This window comes from Mobula birostris, chromosome 10 (genome assembly GCF_030028105.1).
Source record: "Mobula birostris isolate sMobBir1 chromosome 10, sMobBir1.hap1, whole genome shotgun sequence".
Classification (NCBI taxonomy): Eukaryota; Metazoa; Chordata; class Chondrichthyes; order Myliobatiformes; family Myliobatidae; genus Mobula; species Mobula birostris.
The window spans coordinates 117,894,085-117,916,470 of record NC_092379.1 but is presented as its reverse complement, the minus strand read 5'-3'; the positions used below and the strand labels follow the sequence as shown (position 1 = coordinate 117,916,470).

Below are 22,386 nucleotides of genomic sequence, written 5' to 3'. Positions count from 1 at the left end.
TGACCACAAGACTTTCTTCCATATCCTTACAGTATCTTCTAAGTGATGCTTTGCAAAGTCTTTACAGGCAAGTGTTTTTTTAAGCCAGTGCTTCTTCCTTGCCACTCTTCCATAAATACCCATTTGTACAAGGCCTTAGAGATTGTGGGGTGATGAACTTCATCTCCAATTGCAGCCAGTGATTTCTGCAGCTCACTCTGAGTGACTGCTGGCATCACAGAAGCCTCTTACAAATGCCCTTTTTCACCAGTGAATAGCTTTAAGAGAGGTGGTGTGACATAAACAACGTGGCTGTGGTTTCACAATGGATTTCAGTGAGCTCTGAGGTACGTTCAGTGCCTTTGAGATGATCTTGTAGTCTTCCCCAGATTTGTGCTTCTTTATTATCACTTTTCTGACCTGCCTTGAATGCTCTTTTGTCTTCATTTTGGTTTGGTCTGTTGAAAATCTACCATACTGTTGGATCGCAGAGAGAAGGGGTGTTTATTCTGATGAATTCACTGAAAACAAATCCTCCAATTTTCTGCATCATTGAATTGGGTGAGTTGGTAAGGTAATACTTATTGCACTTGAGGAAAGTTAGCATAGTAATTACAAAGGGGATGAATACTTTTTCAGCCTCACAATTTTGGTTTTTAAATTGTTGACAAGTTTTGGAAAGATGCACAATACTTCATAGATTAGCTCAAAAAATCTTACTTCAATATATTTTAAAATTAGAAAATGAGACAGTAACATGTGTAAATAGTTGTGGGGGCTGAATACTTTTTCATTAAGCACTGTACATGTACTCAATTCAATTTGTTGCTGCTGGTGGTTGTACCTAAAGCACAATCAATTTATTTGGTTTATTCAGTTGGGGAAGGACCCTGCAGCACATTGGCACACTGACATTTTAAGAAATTGCTGAAATGCAACAGCTGGCAGATGAGAAAAACCTTTTCTGCGCTGACTGATAGAATTTGCCACGAATAAAGCCAGCAAGTCAACTTCTAAGTGGTTGCAGCACATAATTCAGCTAGCTATCATTTGCCTGGCAATGGAATCGCAAAAAAAATGGCCAACGCAGGAAATGGAAACATTATAGTGACAGCACAGATGGCTCTTTTGACATGGGTTTCACAACATTGTTGAGAAACAATGAAAAACTATTTTCAGCAAATAATTTTCCATTTCTGATTAAACAAATAACAATAGTATTCATATTTAGCAGGAATTCTTCACAGAGAACAAAACAATACTGATCTCAGCCAACAGTTCCAGACATAGGCTTTCTGTGGTGACCACTGAATTAAGGTTGCATGCAAGAAACAAAAGTGAAATTCCTCTTCTTTCCATCATTTGCTTTTGCTGCCCCTGTAGACCTGTTGTTCTCCTTAGTGAGATCAATCATTAAACTTATGCTGATCTATTCATGATATCCAATGAGCAGAACAGAGATGTTTTTAATATACTGCTTTTATTGCCACTCAGCTGCTTATCAAGGAATTGAAATACTTAAAAGTTAAATTTCCATCAAGAAAAGAGTGAATAGTGTTAAATTTAGTGCTGTCCAATGCATTACCTATTTGTATGGTGGAAGGTGGTGCTCACACAACATTTTAGTAGTATTTAGATGAGCACTTCAGATAGTCTATAGGCTCCCAAATAGCCATCCGGACACCGAGGAGCAGATAAGCAGGCAGATTTTAGAATGGTGCAGGAAATACAGGGTTGTAGTTATGGGTGTTTTCAACTTCCCTCATATTCACTGGCAGCTCCTGACTGCAAAGTGGACAGATGGGGCTGAATTTGTCAGGTATGTTCAAGGATTCCTGACACAATATGTGGACCGGCCCACCAGAGGAGAGGCCATACTGGATCTAGTTCTGGGTAATGAACCTGGTCAAGTGGCAGACCTCTTAGTGGGGGAGCATTTTGGTGAGAGTGACCACAACTCCCTTAGCTTCAGCACAGCTATGGAAAAGGATAAAAACAGACAAAATGGGAAAGTGCTTAACTGGGGAAGGGCTAACTATGAAGGGATGAGGCAGGAACTAGCGAGAGTAAATTGGAAACAGATGTTCAAGGGTGAAAGCACAGAAGTAATGTGGAGGAAGTTTAGGGGCCACTTGTGCAGGGTTCAGGATAGGTTTGTCCCACTGAGACAAGGAAAAAATGGTAGGAAAAGGGAACCATGGCTGACGAAACACGTGAGGCAACTCGTCAAGAAGAAGAAGGAAGCATATGTTAGATATAAGAAGCAGGAAGCAGAAGGGGCTCATGAGAAAGATAGGGTAGCCAGGAAGGAGCTTAAGAAAGGACTTAGGAGAGCTCGATGGGGGCATGAGAAGGCCTTGGCATATAGGAATAAGAAGAGCCGCAAGGCATTTTATGCATATGTGAAGAACAGAAGGATGACAAGAATGAAGGCAGGGCCGCTAAAGGATAAAGAAGGCAACATGTGCCTGGAGGCAGAGGAAGTTGGGGAGGTCCTAAATGAATACTTTGCTTCAGTATTCACAAGTGAAAAGGACCTTGATCAGGGTGAGGTCAAAATAAAACAGGGCTGTGTGCTGGACAATGTGGAGATTAAGGAAGTAGTAGTGTTGGATCTTCTTAAAAACATCAAGATTGATAAGTCCCCAGGGCCAGACGTGATATACCCCAGGTTGCTGTGGGAAGTGAGAGAAGAGATTGCTGGAGCAGTAGCTATGATCTTTGAATCCTCTTTGGCTGCAGGGGAGGTGCCGGAGGATTGGAGAATGGCAAATGTAGTTCCCTTGTTTAAAAAAGGTAATAGGGAGAATGAGTCTTACATCGGTGGTCAGCAAACTATTGGAAAGGATTCTTAAGGATAGGATCTACGAGCGTTTGGAGAAGTACAGTCTACTCAAGGATAGTCAACATGGCTTTGTGAAGGGAAGGTTGTGTCTCACAAGCCTAAATGAGTTTTTTTGAAGAGGTAACAATGCGGGTAGTGTGGTAGATGTGGTCTATGTGGATTTTAGCAAGGCATTTGAAAGGTCCCCCATGAGGGACTCATCCAGAAAGTCATGAGGCATGGGATCAGTGGAACCTTGGCTGTTTGGATAAAAAAAAGTGGCTTACAGTAAGAAAGCAGAGGGTAGTAGTGGAAGGAAAGTATTCTGCCTGGAGGACGGTGACTAGTGGTGTGCCGCAAGGATCTGTCCCGGGACCCCTGCTCTTTGTGATTTTATATAAATGACCTGGATAAAGAGGCGGAAGGATAGGTGAGTAAGTTTGTGGATGACACGAAGATTGGAGGAGTTGTGGATGGAGCTGTAGGTTGTTGAAGGTTACAAGAGGATATAGACAGGATGCAGGGTTGGGCAGAAAAGTGGCAGACGGAGTTCAACCCCGATAAGTGTGAGGTGATGCATTTTGGAAGGACAAACCAGAAGGCTGAGTACAGGGTTAATGGTCGGTTACTTAAGAGTGTGGGTGAACAGAGGGTCCTTGGGGTTCAAATCCATACATCCCTCAAGGTCGCTGCACAGGTTGATAGGATAGTTAAGAAGACCTATGGGATGCTAGGCTTCATTAATAGGGAGATTGAGTTCAAGAGTAGAGAGGTCATGTTGCAACTCTACAAATCTCTGGTGAGACCACACTTAAGAGTATTGTGTTCAGTTCTGGTCACCTCATTATAGGAAGGATGTGGAAGCTATGGAAAGGGTGCAAAGGAGATTTATCAGGATGTTGCCTGGATTGGAGGCAAGGTTAGCAGAGCTGGGACTTTTCTCTTTGGAGCGTAGAAGGATGAGAGGGGACTTGATAGAGGTCTACAAGATTATGAGAGGCATAGATAGGGTGGATAGTCCAAAAATTGCAGTAATAGGATGAGTTTGTAAATTAATACACAGAACTACTGAAATAATATCAAAAATATCTTCCCAATATTTTTCTAGAAGAGGACAAGACCAGAACATATGTTTCAAGGAACCTCAGAATTACATCTATCACAAACAGGATTTATATGGCAGTAAAAACGAGCTAACTTATCCTTGGACATATGAACCACCTCAAGTTGTATCAAAGCGTGTCTGGCACACACTGAAGTATTAACTAGTTGAAGAATTTTCTCCCATTTCTTTGTAGGTAAAGATATCTGAAGTTCTCTTTCCTACTCATTCTTAATTTTATCAGAAGTACCTAAGCGTATTTTCATAATTAAATCATAAATAAATGCTATTAAACTCTTCTGATAGGGATTTAAACTTAAATTTTTTTCTGTAACAGTGATAGACTCCAGTCATTTATCTTCATCAGCTTGTCGTCTAATTACATTTGTTAGATTAATAGCCAGAAGATCCATTTTACTTAAATGGAACGATTCCAATCCCCCTACTACATTTCAATGGTTTTCCCAAATGACAGCATGTTTAAACTTGGAAAAAATTAGAAGCTGTACTATGGATCCTTCGGTTAAATTTGAAGAAACTTAGAAGCCATTTATTCAATATTTTCATATGATGTAAGCTGATCCTTTCTGAATCCTTTATAGTAATCTTCTGTTCATGCATAGAGGAGTGGAGTTAACGACAAATAATAATTTTAGCCGATGAAATATGGCAGCCCAATCTTCCTTTGTTTTGTTTTAGTTTAGTTTTTTTTAAGTTTAGGATTTTTCTTTATAAAATATGTTTTTCATGGTTAGTTACTAAGAGATTGTGAGGCTAAACTACATTTGTTACTCGGAATCTGTGCTTGTACATGTTAACTGTTATTAATGTAATCCCGATCTCTTTGTATCATTATTATTATCGTTGTTATGTTTATTAATTTGAAACTTAATAAAAAGATTGAAAAAGAAAGATAGGGTGGATAGCCAGTACCTGTTTCCCAGGGCATGAATAGCAAACACCAGAGGGCATATGTACAAAGTTAAGGGAGGAAAGTTTAGGGGAGACATCAGGGACAAGTTTTTTTTTTAACACAGAGGGTTGTGGGTGCCTGGATTGACTTGTCAGGGATGGTGGTGCAGGTTAAAACTTTAGGGGTATTTAAGAGCCTCTTGGATAGGCACACAGATGAAAGTAAAATAGAAGGTTACGGGGTAGTGTGGGTTTAGTACTTTTTTTTTAAAAGAATACATGGGTCGGCATAACATCGAGGGCCGAAGGGCCTGTACTGTGCTGTAGTATTCTAGTGTCTAGTATCACTTGAATTGCAAAAATCACAGAACATTATGGATGAAGTGCTGGTTAAGGAGATCAATGCAGGTGGATAATATATAGTCAGCATGGACACGGTGAACCAAAGTACCTGACGTCATGTCATATAACTGACAAATATTGCTACTGCAGATCCTCTGTCTCCAACCTTGGTTTCCTCCGCTTTTTGTTTTCTCAACAAATGTCCTCATCTTTTAGTTTTGGACCTGGTGTCAGCTATCCCCATCATCCATAAACAATCAGAACAGCTGTCTTTTGGGGAAATTTCTTCAAATGCCAGTTCATGAAACTGCAACCTAATAGCCATGATTTTATTCCCCTCACTTATGGAGTCCTCAATCATTTTGATGGAAGATTGACCTAATATTCAGAAACATATTGCTTGTTTGCTTTCTTTCACAGTAACCTACTAACGCAGGCAACATTAAATATCAGTAAAATGTATCTGAATTGAATAATATTGACACACAATACTTCTGTTATCCTCATCAGACCACCTTTCATGAGGTCTTTTGTTTGCTCACTCACAGCACTTCAATTTATGAACCTCTGCCGGACTATCCATAGTGGCTTATATTTCACTATTTACAGCCAGTAAAAGCAGAAATTGTCTTTTCAGGTTGATAACCAGCTTGCCAAATAAAGAACATGAATATCAACTACCTCATTCGTTAAGTTCTACACTCACTTATCAGCAAAATGGAGAAAATAATATCTTATCAGTGCAGCTGTGTCAAAGGCAGTACTTAAGTATAAAATGCCAAAAGCATTCGTTGCAATCTTTTCAATTACTCCTACAACTCACTGGGATAATAAAATAATATTTTTAAAACTCTTACATGGAATGCAAAATTACACACTGTAATATTTCAATCTTTTAATTGGAATGTATTTAATTTAGCCAATTAAATAAGGAATGCAATCTAATGATGCAAATGCCATTCTAAAACTTACACCTTCAGCCATTTCTAAGTTGCTGACTTTGAATTCAGGTGACGTTTCCTGCAGTGGTTTTACAGAGTCTTCACCCCTGCATAAACAAATATATCAAAATGAGTAGCCAAATTTAATCAAAATATAACATTTAGGATGAAGTCATTTGACACACTTGAAAGGTCATTTCAAGCATAACACCACAGTTCCATCCAGGCTTGACAAGAAGCTCAGAGACCTCGGCCTTGGCCCTGCCTTGTATAGCTGGATCCTGGACTTTCTGTCAGATCGCCAGCAGGTTGTAAGAGTGGGTTCCCTCACCTCCAACCCTCTGACTCTCAATACAGGAGCCCCTCAGGGCTCCGTACTGAGTCCCCTCCTTTACTCCCTGTATACATGACTGTAATCGCCACCCACAGCTCCAATCTGCTAATTAAATTTGCTGACGACACTACATTGATTGGCCTTATCTGAAACAATAATGAGGTGGCCTACAGGGAAGAAGTCATCTCTCTGACTTTTCTTTCGTCAGGAAAACAACCTCTCCCTCAATGTCGCAAAAACAAAGCAGCTGGTTGTGAATTACAGAAGGAATGGAGACGGGCTAACCCCTATTGACATCAATGGATCTGGGGTTGAGAGGGTAAACAGCTTCAATTTCCTCAGCATCCACATCACCGAACACCTCAAGTGGTCTGTATACACCAGTTGTGTGGTGAAGAAGGCATAACAGCGCTTCCGTCACCTCAGGTGTTTGAGGAAGTTTGGTATGGACCCCCAAATCCTAAGAACTTTCTACAGGGCACAATTGAGAGCATCCTGAGTGGCTGCATCACTGCCTGGTATGGGAGCTGTACCTTCCTTAACCGCAGGACTCTGCAGAGAGTGGTGCGGACAGCCCAGTGCATCTGTAGTTGTGAACTTCCCATGATTCAAGACACTTGCAAGGACAGGTGTGTACAAAGGGCCCATAGGATCATTGGGGACCCAAGCCATCCCAACCACAATCTATTCCAGCTGCTACCATCCGGGGAGTGGTACCACAGCATAAAATCCAGGACCGGCAAGCTCTGGGACAGCTTCTTCCACCTGGCCATCAGACTGATTGACTCACACTGATTTGAGCGTACTCTATATTACATTGACTGTTCCATTTATTATAAATTATTATACATTACTGTGATTGCACACTTAGATGGAGACAGAACAAAGATTTTTATTCCTCATGTATGTGAAGGATGTTAAGAAATAAAGTCAATTCAATTATGTAACTACATTCTTTTCTTTATATTTAGCATTAATCCTTTATAATCGTTGCTTGGAAACCAGCAGTTATAGTAATATTTGATGCAAGAATCTGTGCCTTACTTGTTAGTCCAGATAATGTGGGTCCATAATCATTTGCCCACCACATTTCCTCTAATGTAGTGGATTGCGCTTAATTGGGCTATTGGTTCATTGGGGCAGCCGCTTATTTAGGACAACTCTTAAAGAACAAAAAATAATCGAGAAAATTGCCAGGACTCCCTTTATTTGGGATACTGTGCCACTTAATTGGAGCAAGAGACTGGTGTCAAAAAAATACTAGAATGTTACAATGAAAATGAAGATTTAGAGGATCCAACTGTTGATAGCATTGTACGAAGGCAGTCCATTATCCGCACTAGGTGCCTGTGCTGATTTTGTTCATTGCGTACAGTAAATGAATTCCCTATGGATAAGAATTAGGGAACTAATACAGTTTTACAGTATGGTAATGTTCTCATTTGTTCATTTTTTTCATTTAAATACACAATTTGTTAGACTGCCATTTTTTAAATATACTTTTTAACTATTTCCATTAAGCTTAGGCTAATTGAGGGAGTTTCTTAATTGGGACAAAATATACTGGTCCCAATGTGTCCCAATTAACTGGAATCCACTGTAGCTGATTTGAAAATTATCAGTATAAACAGAAGTATTGTTTGTAACATGCTCCTTTGTCAAGATAAACGGCTTGCAAACTCTAACGATAAAGCACAAAACATTCTTGCCAGTTATGTTTCTTGGTAGAATTTTTACGTGCAATGCTATTGAATTAGAATAATTTTTTCCCAGATGAAAAAAAAATCAAACTGCTTCTGTTTAACCTGCAAAATTTTCATGTCAGATTATACTATGAGCAAGAAATTCATCATGTTTGCACCTCACAGAATGGGAGTAAAAGGAAAAAAAAGGAAAGATATTTTTATGGTGCAAGTAGGCAGTTAATTAAATATCTTTCCCAAAACAAATATTAAGATTCACAAATAACAATACTATACATATTTGAAAACCCACTTTCTTTCATTTCATGCCAAAAAAAATGCTTTGCTGAGCTCAGCAACAATAGTAGTTGTGGCAATGACAGCTGGACAAGAAGTATGTCATATCAAGCAATGTTTTTTACAAAAGAAAAAAAATGAACGTGCATTGTCCAGATTGGTATTTAAAACTACAACTTAAGCAGTATGTAAATATTTCAAAAACATTTAAAAATATTCAAGATTCAGAAAAGTTACATAGAGGACATTCAACTTATAGGCCACTTAGTTAAGTGTCAAAGCATCATGGGTATCAAAGATTAGAGTTAGAAAGCCCTGGCAGAATAATTTCCATAACAAAAAAAACACCTTACACATAGAGCCACAGAGAAAAGACTTAGGCAGATTGAAATAGTGTTTCATGCTAAGACATTGATCATATCTGAAAAGGTAAATTATTAAATAAGACATGTCCAAAAATACAGTGATGATAAAAAAAAACACAAGGAATCAATTAAAAGGTTTCAAGTGAATGGTTCAAGTTTTGGAATGATAGCTCCATTGTACTGAGAAACAACATTCAGGTTCCGAACAAAAGTAATACAAACCACCCAGTGGAATATTGTATATTAAAATTGAGATACTTACCCATCAACCAAAGCAACCTCTTCTTGTTTACCCGGATTTTCATCTGTAAGTAAAAAAGTGGCATAACTCAGCAAACAAATTAATTTAAAATGTAATAATTTTGGAAAAATAACCAACACTGTGACAAAGTGCAATCTTCAGATTGTAATTGAGGTGTATAATTCACCAGCTTTGAAATTGCAACAATGCAAAACTTAAATTGCAATTGAAATCCAAATGTCATTTGTTTCTCAATTACACTGAACTGATGAAGTGAACGGTATTGCAATATTCAGAATAAAGTTGGTTCAAAAAACTCTCAGGTGACCTCTGCCTCTTTCTGTAGAGTAGCTTAATTACAGTCACGTAAAGAATCAGAGAACTGCTACACACTTTGAGGTAGTTAAAAGAAAACTTTAGTCTTCTAGGGGCTAATGCAGAAATGGGTGACAAATGCAAGTCTCTGTTCATCTACCATTCACAGAGTCTGAAGACTCCAAAGAACTCCTCAGAGGCTGATCCTCCAATTATGTGGCCACTTAAGAAAAATACTTTCGACCTGGTGCTGCTCTTCAAGTTTATTGTCATTCAACCATTTGGATGTATACAGCTAAACAAAACATTGTTCCTTGGTGGCTAAGGTACAAAATACAGTACATAATAATCACACACAGCACATATAATCCAACACATACAGTAGTCACAAAATAATAGCACAAATACCTGAGTGGCAGTCTGAAGATTAACAGGTTGACAGAATATTTATGCAAAACAATATAATGCTTACTGACACTATAATAATAAAACAGGCAGTTGTATAAATAAGTGAAAAACAGCAGCAATAAAAGATACTAAGTGACCAGTACAGGATGAGCGTCTGATTGGAGAGTGGGAGATCAGTGACAGAGCACTCCACTATATTTGCCAACCAATGATTCCTGAGAAATCACCTGTAAACTGAACTAAAAATAAATAGAAAACTCAACTTTGTGTAAATAGTACAGCTATTTGTGGTGATGAAAAGATTAATTATGAACTGAGACCCAGCAGAAGAATCTTTTGCCAGTGCACCAACTTTGTAAAAATATCCGTTGACTCTGAACTTTCCCCTAGATTTGATGAAGTTGCTGCAATTACTCACTGATTGTCAACTATGCTTGCTGTGGAAAATGCAAGCTTAAAATTCATCAGGTTAATAACTTTTTAAATTAGCTTTAGGTTCCTAGAATAACAGACGCCCCTTTCAACCTCGAAACCTACCATTTTACATGTGCCAATTCTTCACAAGATAAGCCATTAAAATGTAAAATAAAAATTTTAATTTTCTTATTTTTTATTCCCTGCTTTTTCTTTATCTATTTTGACCTTCTTTCCTTCTCTATTTTTCTTTTTTGCTTCAGTCTCTTATTACAGAAACGGGCTGCTGGTCTTGTTCTGTCATAACTACACTCTGTACTTGCCAGATGGACTGCCTCAAAGATCTGGCTGTTTATTTACATGTAACCTTGCACCTTACAGCTCAAAATGGATTTGCCCAAATTACTGAAAGTATAAGATGAAAAAAAAATACAATCTGGGAACTGCTGAACTACTGTTTCCTTGTGTTTTGTTCATTCAAGTGCAGGTTTATTTCTTAAATGTAGTGAATGTATCTCATTCCACCAGCAGCTCTACAGCAACTTCCAGATATCAACCATTCTGTTTTTTTATATAAAAAAAAATTTCCCACAAAACCCTTTTAAAACTTTTTCCTTTTATTTTAAACCAATGCCCTCTTGTTTTTGATACCATGGTAAATTCAATTCTATTACAATTTTATACACTTCTGGCAGGTCACCTCATGGCTTCCTTCAGATCAGGAAAAACAAGTGAGTCTATCCAATCTCTCCCTGTATCTCAAATCCTCCAATCCCAGTCAATTTTACCAGCACTCTAATCCAACACAATCACATCCTTCCTGTAATGAAGCATACCATTACACAATGCTCAATTCCATTTATAACTCCTTGGATAATAAGGCTGCAATGAAATTGTTTGATATGTACCAGGCAATGATTATCTTCAAGAGTGACCAACATTCAATTACATTATCATGATTGTTCTTGTCAGCAAAATCCCAGCATCTATCATTGACCAAACACTCAATCAGACCTGCCACTTAGGTACAGTGGATACAAGATCTCCATCCAGTGCTACTTTTGTAAGACATTCCACCAACGGTGAAGCCCAAGTTGGGTACGAAAATGTGCATGTTCCCCCAGTTTGCACTCTATTAGGTACACATATTTACCTGCTCGTTACTACAAATATCAAATCAGTTAATCATGTGGCAGCAATTCAATGCATAAAGGCATACAGACATGGTCAAGAGATTCAGTTGATCAAACCAACATCAGAAAGGGGAAAGAAATGTGATCTTATGTGACATAAGGCTCTTGAACCAGAGTGGATAGCTTCGCTCACGGTAACACTGAACTGATTCCAGTCTATTGACTCTACAACTCGTTTTCTCAATGTTTATTGCTTATTTATTTATTATTATTCTTTTTCGTATTTGCATAGCTTATTGCCTTTTTGCACATTGTTTTATTTGTTGGTCCATCATATGCAGTTTTGCATTGATTCTGTTGTGCTTCTTTGTATCTACCATGAACGCCTAGAAGGAAATGAATCTCAGGGTAGAGTATGGTGATGTAGGTACTTTGATAATAAACTTACTTTGAATTTTGAACTAAGTGACTTGGCTGTGAAATGCTGTTGGTGCCAGATGGGGTTGTATGAGTATCTCAGAATCTTCCGATTTTGTCTTTTATGCACAAGTCTCTAGAGTTTACAGAGAATGGTGCAAAAAACAAAACCATCCAGTGAGCAGCAATTCTGTGGGCAAATCACTTTGTTCATGGGAGAGGTCAGGGGAGGATGGCCAGACTTGGTCAAGCTGACAGGAAAGCAACTGTAACTCAAGTAACGATGTGTTACAACAGAAGTGTACAGAAGAGCATCTCTGAACACACATCAAATCCACTTCAACTTGCCTACTGCAGATGTCATCTCATTGGCTCTTCACACAACCCTGGAACATCTGGACAGCAAAAATGCATACACCAGGATGTTCTTCATTGATTACAGCTCAGCTTTTAATACCATCATTCCCTCAAAACTAATCAGTAAACTCCAAGACCAGGGCCTCAATATCCCTTGTCCAATTGGATTCTGGATTTCCTCACATGCACAGACCCGAATTGGCAAAAACATCTCCACAATCTCCATCAGCACAGGTGCACCTCAGGGATGTGTGCTTTGCCCCCTGCTCTATTCACTTTACACCAATGACTGTGTGACCAAGCACAGATCCAACACCATATTCAAGTTCGCTGAGGGCACTACTGTTGCGGGGTGCATCAAAAGGGGTGATGAATCAGCATACGGGAGGGAGATTGAAAATTTGGTTGAGTGTTGTCACAACAACAACCTCTCACTCAATGTCAGTACAGCCAAGGAACTGATTGTAGACTTCAGGAGAGGGAAACCAGAAGTTCATGAGCCAGTACTCAGAGGAGCAGAGGTGGAGAGGGTCAGTAACATTATATTCCTGGGTGTCACCATCTCAAAGGAGCTGTCCTAGACCCATCATATAAATATAGTTGCAAAGAAAGCACAACAGCACTGCATGTCATCAGAAATGTTGACTAACTTCTATAGATGTGTGGTGGAAAGTGTATTGACTGGCTGCATTATGGGCTGGTATGGGAACACCAATGCCTTTGAATGGAAAATCGTACAAAAGGTAGTGGATTTGGCCCAGTATATCACAGGTAAGGTCCTCTTAAACATCGAGCACACCTACGTGAAACATTTAGTCGTAGAAAAGCAGCATGCTGTCTGGCCTGATGAATTCCTACAGCATTTTGTGTGTGTTGCTCAGATTTCCAGCATCTGCAGATTTTCACTTGTTTGTGATCCTTCATCAAAGATCCTCACCACCCACATCATGCTCTTTCCTCGCTGCTACCATCAGGTAGAAGGTACAAGTGCCTCAGGACTCATATCGCCAGGTTCAAGAACAGTTACTACCCCGCAACCATCAGGCTCTTGAAGAAAAGGGGATTGCTACACTCAATCTATTTCTGGTGTCCCACAACCAATTATCTCACTTTAAGGACTCTTATATTGTTATTTCATGGTCTTGTTATTTATTGCTATTCATTTATATTTGCTGAGTATACCCGCAGGAAAAAAGAATCTCAGGTTTGTTTGTGGTGATATATATATACTCTGATAATAAGTTTTACTTTGAACCTTGAAGTGGAGGGGCTATAGCAGCAGAAGATCATGAACATAGGCTCAGTGGCCACTTATAGGTACAGGAGGTACCATGGAGTCTATACATCACAAAAAACGCAATTGGTCAGCAATCTGTGCACAAAATGCTGCACTTTGGAGAATATTTACGGCAAAATATCTTGCTAATATTTCACTGACATCACAGTATTTCATTGTAAATAATAAAAATCAAATTCTTAACAGATCATGAGAGTTTTTCAAAACCCCAAAAATTCAAATTCCGTTTACATATTACTAACTGAGTGCTATTTTTTCCCCACTAATGCAAACATCTAATCAGCCCAATATTTAGCAACCTGAACCAGGAAGGACAGATTACTACTTTAACTCCAGGTTACATTTTTAATTTAGTATACAGCTTAAAATGCACAATGAAATTGCCTTTGCACTGGAGATATCAAAAACTAACCGGTTGACCACTCTTTGCCACCACTGACTCTACAACAAACACACGGGACTTCCATTTTTCTGTCACTTTGCTTCTGATCACTGTCCCTAACCCTAATGTTGGAAATCTTGTGCAACACACACAAAATGTTGGAGGAAAAGAGTCCTTAAAGTGAGATAATTGGTTGTGGGACTCAAGTCAGGCAGCATCTATGGAAGTGAATAAACAAGCCCTCATTTCAATCTGAAACCCCTCACCAGGACTGAAGAGGAAGAGGTCAGAAACCAGAATAAGGTTGGGGGTGTGGGCAGGAGTACATGCTAACAGGTGAAAGGTAAGACCAGATGAGGGGAAGATGTGTGGGGGAGGGGGGAATGATGGAAGAAGGTGGGAGGGGATAGAGGAAAAAGGTGAAGGGCTGAAGGAATCTAATAGGAGAGAATAGTAGACCATGGACAAAAGGGAAGGAGGGAAACCAGGGAAGTAGAATCAGGCCAGGAGAAGGGGAGGAGTCTATCCATGGCCTCTCAGGATGGAAGACCAACACCTCACATTCCATCTGGGTAGCTTCCAAGTTGATGGCATGAGAATCAATTTCTTTAGTATCCAGTAATTTTTTCCGCCCTCCCTCCCTCTCTTTTTCCATTCCCCATTTTGGTTACCCTCTTACCCCTTCTCTTTTCCTAATCTGCCCATCACCTCTCTCTGGTTTCCCTCCTTCTTCCCTTTCTTCCATAGTCCACTGTATTCATCTTCTTTAGCTTTTTACCTCTTCCACCAATCCCTTCCCAGCATTTTCACTTCATCACTCTACCCACCATCTTCCTCATTTGCTGTCACTCACACCTGCCAGCTTAGACCACAAGACCCTAAGACCCAGAGTTCACTCTGCCATTTCATCATGGCTGATCCCAGCTTCCATTCAACCCCATACACCTGCCCTCTCACCTTATCCCCTGACGCCCTGACCAACCAGAAATCTATCAACTTCCACTTTAAATACTCTCGTGAACTTGGCCTCCACCGCAGTCTGTGGAAGAGCATTCCACAGATTCACCACTCTTTGGCTAAAAAAAAAAAATTCCTCCTTACGTCTGTTCTAAAAGGTTACCTGTCCATTTTGAGACTGTGCTCTCTAGTTCTGGATACCCTCACCAGAGGAAACATCCTCTCCACATCCACTTAATCTAGTTCTTTTAACATTCAATAGGTTTCAATGAGATGCCCATGCATACTTCTAAATTCCAGTGTGTACAGGCCCAAAGCGCCTCATTTTAACCCCTTCATTCCCAGAATCATTCTCGCGAACCTCCTCTGGATTCTCTCCAATGAAAATGCATCCTCTCTGAGATAAGGGACCCAAAACGGTTGACAATACTCCAAGTGCAGCCTGACTAGTGTTCTATAAAGCTTCAGCATTATTATTATATTCTATTCCCTTTGAAATAAATGCCAACATTGCATTCACCTTCTTCACCACAGACTCAACCTGCGAATTAACCTTCTGGAAGTCTTACACACGGACTCCCAAGTTCCTTTGCACGTCTGAAGTTCAAATTTTCTCCCCCATTTAGATAATAGTCTGCACTATTGTTCCTTTTACCAAAATGCATTATCATACATTTCCTAACCCCGCTACCTTTTCATTGCGGCTTCTGACCACCCCCCCCCCACCAACTTTCCAATCATGATGAAGGGACTCGAGATGTCGACTCTTTATTCCCTGCATTGATGCTGCTTTACTTACTGAGTTTCTCCAGCATTTTGTGTGTGTTGCTCAACAACAAATTCAATCACTTCAGATAATAAGATCTTACAATCCTGTATTGCGTATTTCCTGCATTTTTCTTTTCCCTCGTCTGGTATTTTAGATTTAATTTGTCTCCTACTAAATTTCCTCCATATGTACCTTCAATCAGAACCACCATATGTAATCTCCCTGATCTCCATTCTTTCAGAGCATCCTTTCATTTTCTACACCCATTCCCCTTTCCTCACCCCAAACACATTTCTGACATTTGATAAATGGCCATCAATCTGAAATCATAACATTATTTCTTTCTCCACAAATGTTGTTTGACTTGCAGTCTGTTTCTGTTTCCACCTCATCTGCAATATTGTGCCTTTAGTTTAATTTTGAAGTTCAAGTTTATTGTCATTCAACCATACTCATGTATACTGAGAATATTTCTCTGGACCAATGTACACAGCACAGATAACTCACACAGATTATACACAAAGTAATATTACTACAAAGAAATTAACAAATAATATTGTGCATATATGCTACAAGTTAAAAAATAAACTGTATAACACTAGTGGTGCTTCATACTTCCTAACTGGTAGACCACAATCTGTGTGGATCGGAAATAACATCTTCACCTTGCTGACAATCAACAATGGCACACCTCAGGATGTGTGCTTAGCCCACTGCTCTACTTTCTGCATACTCATGGCTGTGCGGCTAGGCACAGCTCAAATGCCTTCTATAAATTTGCTGACAATGCAACTATTGTTGGCAGAGTTTCAGATGGTGATGACAGGGTGTACAGGAGCGAGATAGATCAGTTAGTTTTGTGGAGTCACAGCAACAACCTTGCATTTAATGTCAGTAAGACCAAAGAACTGATTGAGGACTTCAAAAAGGTGAAGTCAAGGGAACACACACCAGTCCTCATAGAGGGATCAGAAGTTGAAAAGGTGAGCAATTTCAAGTTCCTGGGTGTCAATATCTCTGAGAATCTATCCTGGACCCAACATATCGATGTAGTTACAAAGAAGACACGACAATGGCTATATTTCATGACGAGTTTGAGGAGATTTGGTATGTCACCAAGGACACTCGCAAATTTCTACAGATGTACCGTGGAGAGCTTTCTAACTGGCTGCATCTGGTATGGGGGGGAAGGTGCTACTGCACAGAGTTGTAAACTGAATCATTTCCATCATAGGTACTAGCTTCCATAGTATCCAGGACACCTTCAAGGAACGAAGGTTCAAGAAGGCAGCATCCATCAATAAGAATTCCCATTACCCAGGTCATGCTTTGTTCTCATTGCTACCATCATGGAGGAGGTTTGGAAGCCTAAAAGCACACACTCAGGAAATCTTCCTGAAAGCCTTTTGCAGTCAGAAGTTTTGATTTGCCTTTCAAGCAATCCTACGAGCAGTTCTCTCGGAAAGTTTTCTTGGTCTTCCAGACCTCAACTTGACCTCCCCCATTCCTGTTAACTGCCATTTCTTAATTACATTACGAACTGAGGAAATGGCTACCTGAAAACGCTTTGTTATCTTCTTATAACCTTCTCCTGCTTTGTGGGCATCATTTATTTTAATTTTCAGAGTGCTAGGCAGCTGCTTGGAGGAGCCCGTGGCTGCTGATTGTTGGGACAAGGTTTGAGGAGTCAGGGTATTTATAAAGCTTTGAAATTTGCATCACCTGGCCTTTCTTGACAATGACTGTGAATAGGCCATAGCCCTAACAAGCTAATTAAGGTCTGAGACCTTGGTAAAAGTTATCTGAGAGCTCACATCTCTTGGGGTGCCCAAACCTTTGCATGGTGCTCCTTTCCTTTTTTTCACTCTAAAATTGTACAAAACAAAAATAATACACTAATCTTGCTTAAAATGTTGAGAAGAATGTTTCATCTTTAACTTTATGACTTTTGGAGATCAGTTCATCTTCTACTCACTTAACTATTCACAGTAACAGAAATTTTGACCAGGGGTGCCCAAAATTTTGCATGGAACTGTACATTATATGGTCATATAGCTCATTGTCATATAACTATATACCTGTATATAAACTGGACTTGATACACCTGAGAGCAATTGTGAAACCCAGTGCCAACACTACTTACAATGGAAGGGCATTAGATAGGTGAACTACAAAGACCACAGTTAAAATATTTGAGATACAAGGTGGCTAGTGGAATACGCACATATCATAAAAATCTGAGAAATATGAAGATTTAATGTATTTTGAAGCACAACTCTGAAAGGAACACGAGCAGAGAACATACAAGACCATAAAACAAAGGAGCAGAATTAGGCCATTCAGCCCCTCTAGTCTCTTCTCCATTTGATCATGGCTGAATTTAAAGTACATTATTAAAGTATGTATGCAGTATACAACCCTGAGATTCACCTTCTCCACAGACATCCATGAAACAAAGCAAACCATGGAACCTGTTCAAAGCAAAACATCACTGCCCCGCCACCCCTCCCCCACTATGCACAAATGGCAACAAGAACGAATGAGCAAAAACACAGAATATAAAATACAAAATCCAAAAAGTCAGCGCGGCATTTACTAAGAGTTAATTTCCCTCCTAGCACCATTCTTCCTTCTTCCCTTCTTCCTGTGACCTTTGACACCCTTACTGATCAAGAACCTATCAACGTCTGCTTTAAATATACCCAGTGACTTAGCCTCTACAAAAGTTCAAGGTAAATTATCAAAGTACATATATGTCACAATATACAACCCCGAGTTTCATTTTCTTGTGAGCATACCCAATAAATCTATAAATAGCAATAACCAAGTCAATGAAAGACCGCCCAACTAGAACATTCAACCAGAGTGCAGAAGACAACAAATTGTGCAAATGCAAAACGAAGAAATAATAATAATAATAATAATGAATAAATAAGCAATAAATATTGAGAACATGAGATGAAGAGATTGAAAGTGAACATTTCAGATGTGGAAAGTGAAGTTGAGTGAAGTTAAGCCCTTTGGTTCAAGAGCCTGATGGTTGAGATGTAGTAACTGTTCTAGAATGTGCTGGTGAGTCCCAAGACTCATGTACCCTCTTCATGAGGAAGCAATGAGAAGCAAGTATCCTGAGTGATGGGTCTCCGTGATGATGGATGCTGCTTTCTTGCGACAGCGTTTCATATAGATGTGCTCTAGTGATGGGGTGGGCCTTACCTGTGATGGACTGGGCTGCATCCACTACTTTTGTAGGATTTTCCATTCAAGGGCATTGGTGTTTCCACACCAGCCTGGATTGCGGCCAGTCAATATCTCCACTACATAGCTATAGAAGTTTACCAAAGTTTTAGATGCCACGCCAAATCTCTGCAAACTCCTACAAAGTAGAGGTGCTGCCTCATAATTGCAATGAATTCCACAGATTCACCAGCCCCTGTGGTTAGTTCGTTTTAAATTGTAGGTGAGGTTGAGCAAAGAGATTAAAAAATGCAGATGGGAACCTCAGCTTTCTAAACAGGTACAGAGCAAAACAGCACAGAAGTCATTATGGAATACTGATTGGACTGCAAATTAAGTTATGAGTTTCTTCAGAAAGATGTGAAGACTATGGATAGGATGCCAAAGAAACTTACTAAAACTATACTGAAATTCTGCAGAAGTAGGTGCTATACTTCCTGTAACAGAGAAGGTTACAAGGAAATCTAATAGAGGAACTTGCAGGATTATGAAGAGTAGGGGGAGGTAGCAATCAAGAAAGCAAAAGAACCAGAAATAGAATGAAGATGATTAGTAAAATAACCAAGATAAAATAGGATTTTTTTTGTTTTTACACAGCAAATTATGGTCTGTGATGCATCAGCACGATTGTTAATTGAAGCAATTCAATTAGCGTGCACAAAAGTCTTGGATAAGTAGCTTAAAAAAATGTTGCAAGTCTGGAGAGAGGGACTACTTGGGTTGTTCTTACATACAGCCAGTACACACTCAAGTCGTCTTAGGGCCTCCTTTCCTACTGCAACCATTGTGATTCTGGGATACCATCTTTCAGATGAGACGTTAAACTAAGGCCCTCGGGTTGACGGTGAAATTCCCAAGGCACAATTACCAAGAATAGATGAGTTATCCCTAGTATTTTGGCTGATGTTTATACATTTGTTTATTCGACCTTGCAGTGCAGAAACTCGTTCTTGCGTTTCACATTACCCACCAGAGACAACTTCCAAAAAGTACTTCTCTGGTTGCAATGACCCCCATGACAGAGTTAAATAGTAAAAACCGGAATAATATATGGGACCAACCCGTCCTTTCTAGTTAGCTGGCGACCCTATAAGCCAAATACAAGATACTACACTTGTTTATTACAACAGATTTCTAAATAAAAACTTAATGCATTCCTCCACAAGCTGCCAACTGGTGAGAGAACTCAGTGGTTGTCCCTCCCTTTGCGATAAACTTAGAAGCTTGGAGTGCGTCGAGTGAATTGCTTGCAAGCGTTCTACAGTGCATGAGCAAAGAGTAGACAGCGTTAATGTTCAAGCAACCTTGGAGAAGGGACAGTGCGCGCATTTTGTTAGGCCAACACAAAGGATTTCGACCCTTTAAGGGAAGTGTTTAGTCGAGTACATGCACCGTTCGCAGCCCCAAGAGGTTTCCTGCGGGCTCGCACTAACTCCGTCCAGAGCATTTACCGTGGGCAAAGAAAGGACAGGCTCACCTCCGTACAACCAGCTCTCCTCCTCATCGTCCAGGCCGCTGCCACTGCCCGGTGCTGCCGTAGACTCCGCGGCCGAGCCCAGCGCCTCCATGTCGGTGGCCATTGCCGAGTGTTCGGGGGAGGGGGGTGGTGGTGGGAGGTGAGGTAGAGGCCGAGTTCGACCGACGGCACCAAAAGCCAGCACACGAAATTGAGATCTTAAAGACTGAGAAAACGTCGCTGGGCCGCTCAGTCAGTGGCGGCCAGTATCGAGGAGCTCACCCATTCCCGCTGGCGTCTGCCGTACGCTCCACTCTACCAAGACCGTACCGCCATCCCACCGGCGCGCACCTCCGCTAGGTCATAGCGCCCACCCGCTTTCGACCTCAATGGTACAATCACAGACCCACACCACCCCATAAGCGTTCATCTTTAAAATAAGTATTGTTTAAAAAGAGTCGTTATCCCCAGCATGTTTATAAGACAATTTTCTGTCTGTCAGGGTTAGGTTCTATTAATTTCCAGCAAAACAATTTCCCTTTTAAAAATTATGGTTTCACTTGCTTTGCAATTCTATCAAAATTAATTAACTTTACATGTAAATCCATTGGTATTTGCTACAATGATTTTAAAGTAATCTTAATAATACATTTAAATAAATTAGCATCATTTTGAGTCATAGTCATACATTATTGATCCCGGGGGAAATTGGTTTTCGTTAGAGTTGCACCATAAATAATAAATAGTAATAGAACCATAAATAGTTAAATAGTAATATGAAAATTATGCTAGTAAATTATGAAATAAGTCCAGGACCAGCCTATTGGCTCAGGGTGTCTGACCCTCCAAGGGAGAAGTTGTAAAGTTTGATGGCCACAGGCAGGAATGACTTCCTATGAAGCTCTGTGCTGCATCTCGGTGGAATGAGTCTCTGGCTGAATGTACTCCTGTGCCCACCCAGTACATTATGTAGTGGATGGGAGACATTGACCAAGGTGGCATGCAACTTAGACAGAGGGCTAGAATATTGCAGCATTCATCATCAGGGACCCTCACCAGCCAGACAATGCTCTTTTTTTGCTACTGCCTCAGGACTAACACCACAGGATTTGGAAACAGTTATTACCCCTCAACCATCAAGCTCTTAAACCAATGGGGATAACTTCACTCAGCTCCACTCCCATTCAGATATGTCCATACATGGCCTCCTCTACTCCCATGGTGAGGCTAAGGAGCAACACCTCATATACCGTCCAGGTAGTCTCCAGCCCCTTGGTATGAACATAGAATTCTCCAGCTTCTGGTAATTCCCTCCCCCTCCCTTCCCCTATCCCTATGTCACTCTGTCCCCTCCCCCAGCTGCCTACCACCTCCCTCTTGGTTCCTCTTACTACACATTGTGCATTCCCCTATTCCTTCTTCACCTTTCCTGCCTATCACATCCCTGCTTCCCCTCCCCCACCCCTTTATCTTTCCCCTTACTGGGTTTTCACCTGGAACCTACCAGCCTTCTCCTTCCCACCCTCCCCCCCCCCACCTTCTTTATAGGGCCTCTGCCCCTTCCCCCTACAGTCCTGTCAAAGGGTTCCGGCCCGAAACATCGACCGATCTTTTCCACGGATGCTACCCGACCTGCTGAGTTCCTCCAGCGTGTTGTGAGTGTTGCTTTCACTCAAATCCAGTTGCCCCATAACTGAATTGTTCCCACAACCTGTGGACTCATTTTTAGGAACTCTTCATCTCATATTTATTGCTTGTTTTTTATTATTTCTTTTTTTTCATTTGTATTTGCACATTTTATTGCCTTTTGAATATTTGTTGTTTGTCAGCCCCGTTGGGTGCCATCTTTGGTTCTTGGATTTACTGAGTATGCTTGCAAGAAAACAAATCTCAGAGTTGTATAGGTGTTCTAAGGTACTTTGATGATAAATTTACTGTGAACTTTGAAAAGTGAGGATGTGATGCTGAGGTTTTAAAAAGAGTTGATCAGACTGCTTCTGGAGTATTGTGAACAGTTTGGGGCCCCATATCTAAATAAGGATATGCTGGTGTTGGACAGCATACAGAGGAGGTTTACAAGAATTATCCTGGGAGTGAAAGGGTTAATGTATGAGGAGTGTTTGATGGCTCTGGGCCTATGCTGGCTACCATTTCGAAGAATGAGCAGAGCATGGGGGTGGGGTTTCTCATTGAAACCAGTATTGAAAGGCCTGGATAGAGTGGAC

The 22,386-nt window shown here is 40.3% G+C and overlaps 1 protein-coding gene across 4 annotated transcripts in view; it reads right to left on the bottom strand.

The window, feature by feature from the left end:
- Nucleotides 1-20,531, bottom strand: part of LOC140204269 (pre-mRNA 3'-end-processing factor FIP1-like) — a 55,475-nt gene extending 34,944 nt beyond the window's left edge. For 2 of the 4 annotated variants that reach the window (XM_072270847.1, XM_072270849.1), the window contains exons 1-3: nt 20,183-20,530; nt 9,041-9,083; nt 6,132-6,207 (exon numbers count right to left, since the gene is read on the bottom strand). In XM_072270847.1, the coding sequence (XP_072126948.1) occupies nt 6,132-6,207; nt 9,041-9,083; nt 20,183-20,285 (222 nt within the window). In that variant the 5' untranslated portion in view covers nt 20,286-20,530. Of the gene's footprint in view, nt 1-6,131; nt 6,208-9,040; nt 9,084-20,182 lie in introns of all 4 variants that reach the window. The other 2 variants (XM_072270848.1, XM_072270851.1) reach the window with 2 other exon arrangements.
- Nucleotides 20,532-22,386: the final 1,855 nt, after the last annotated feature.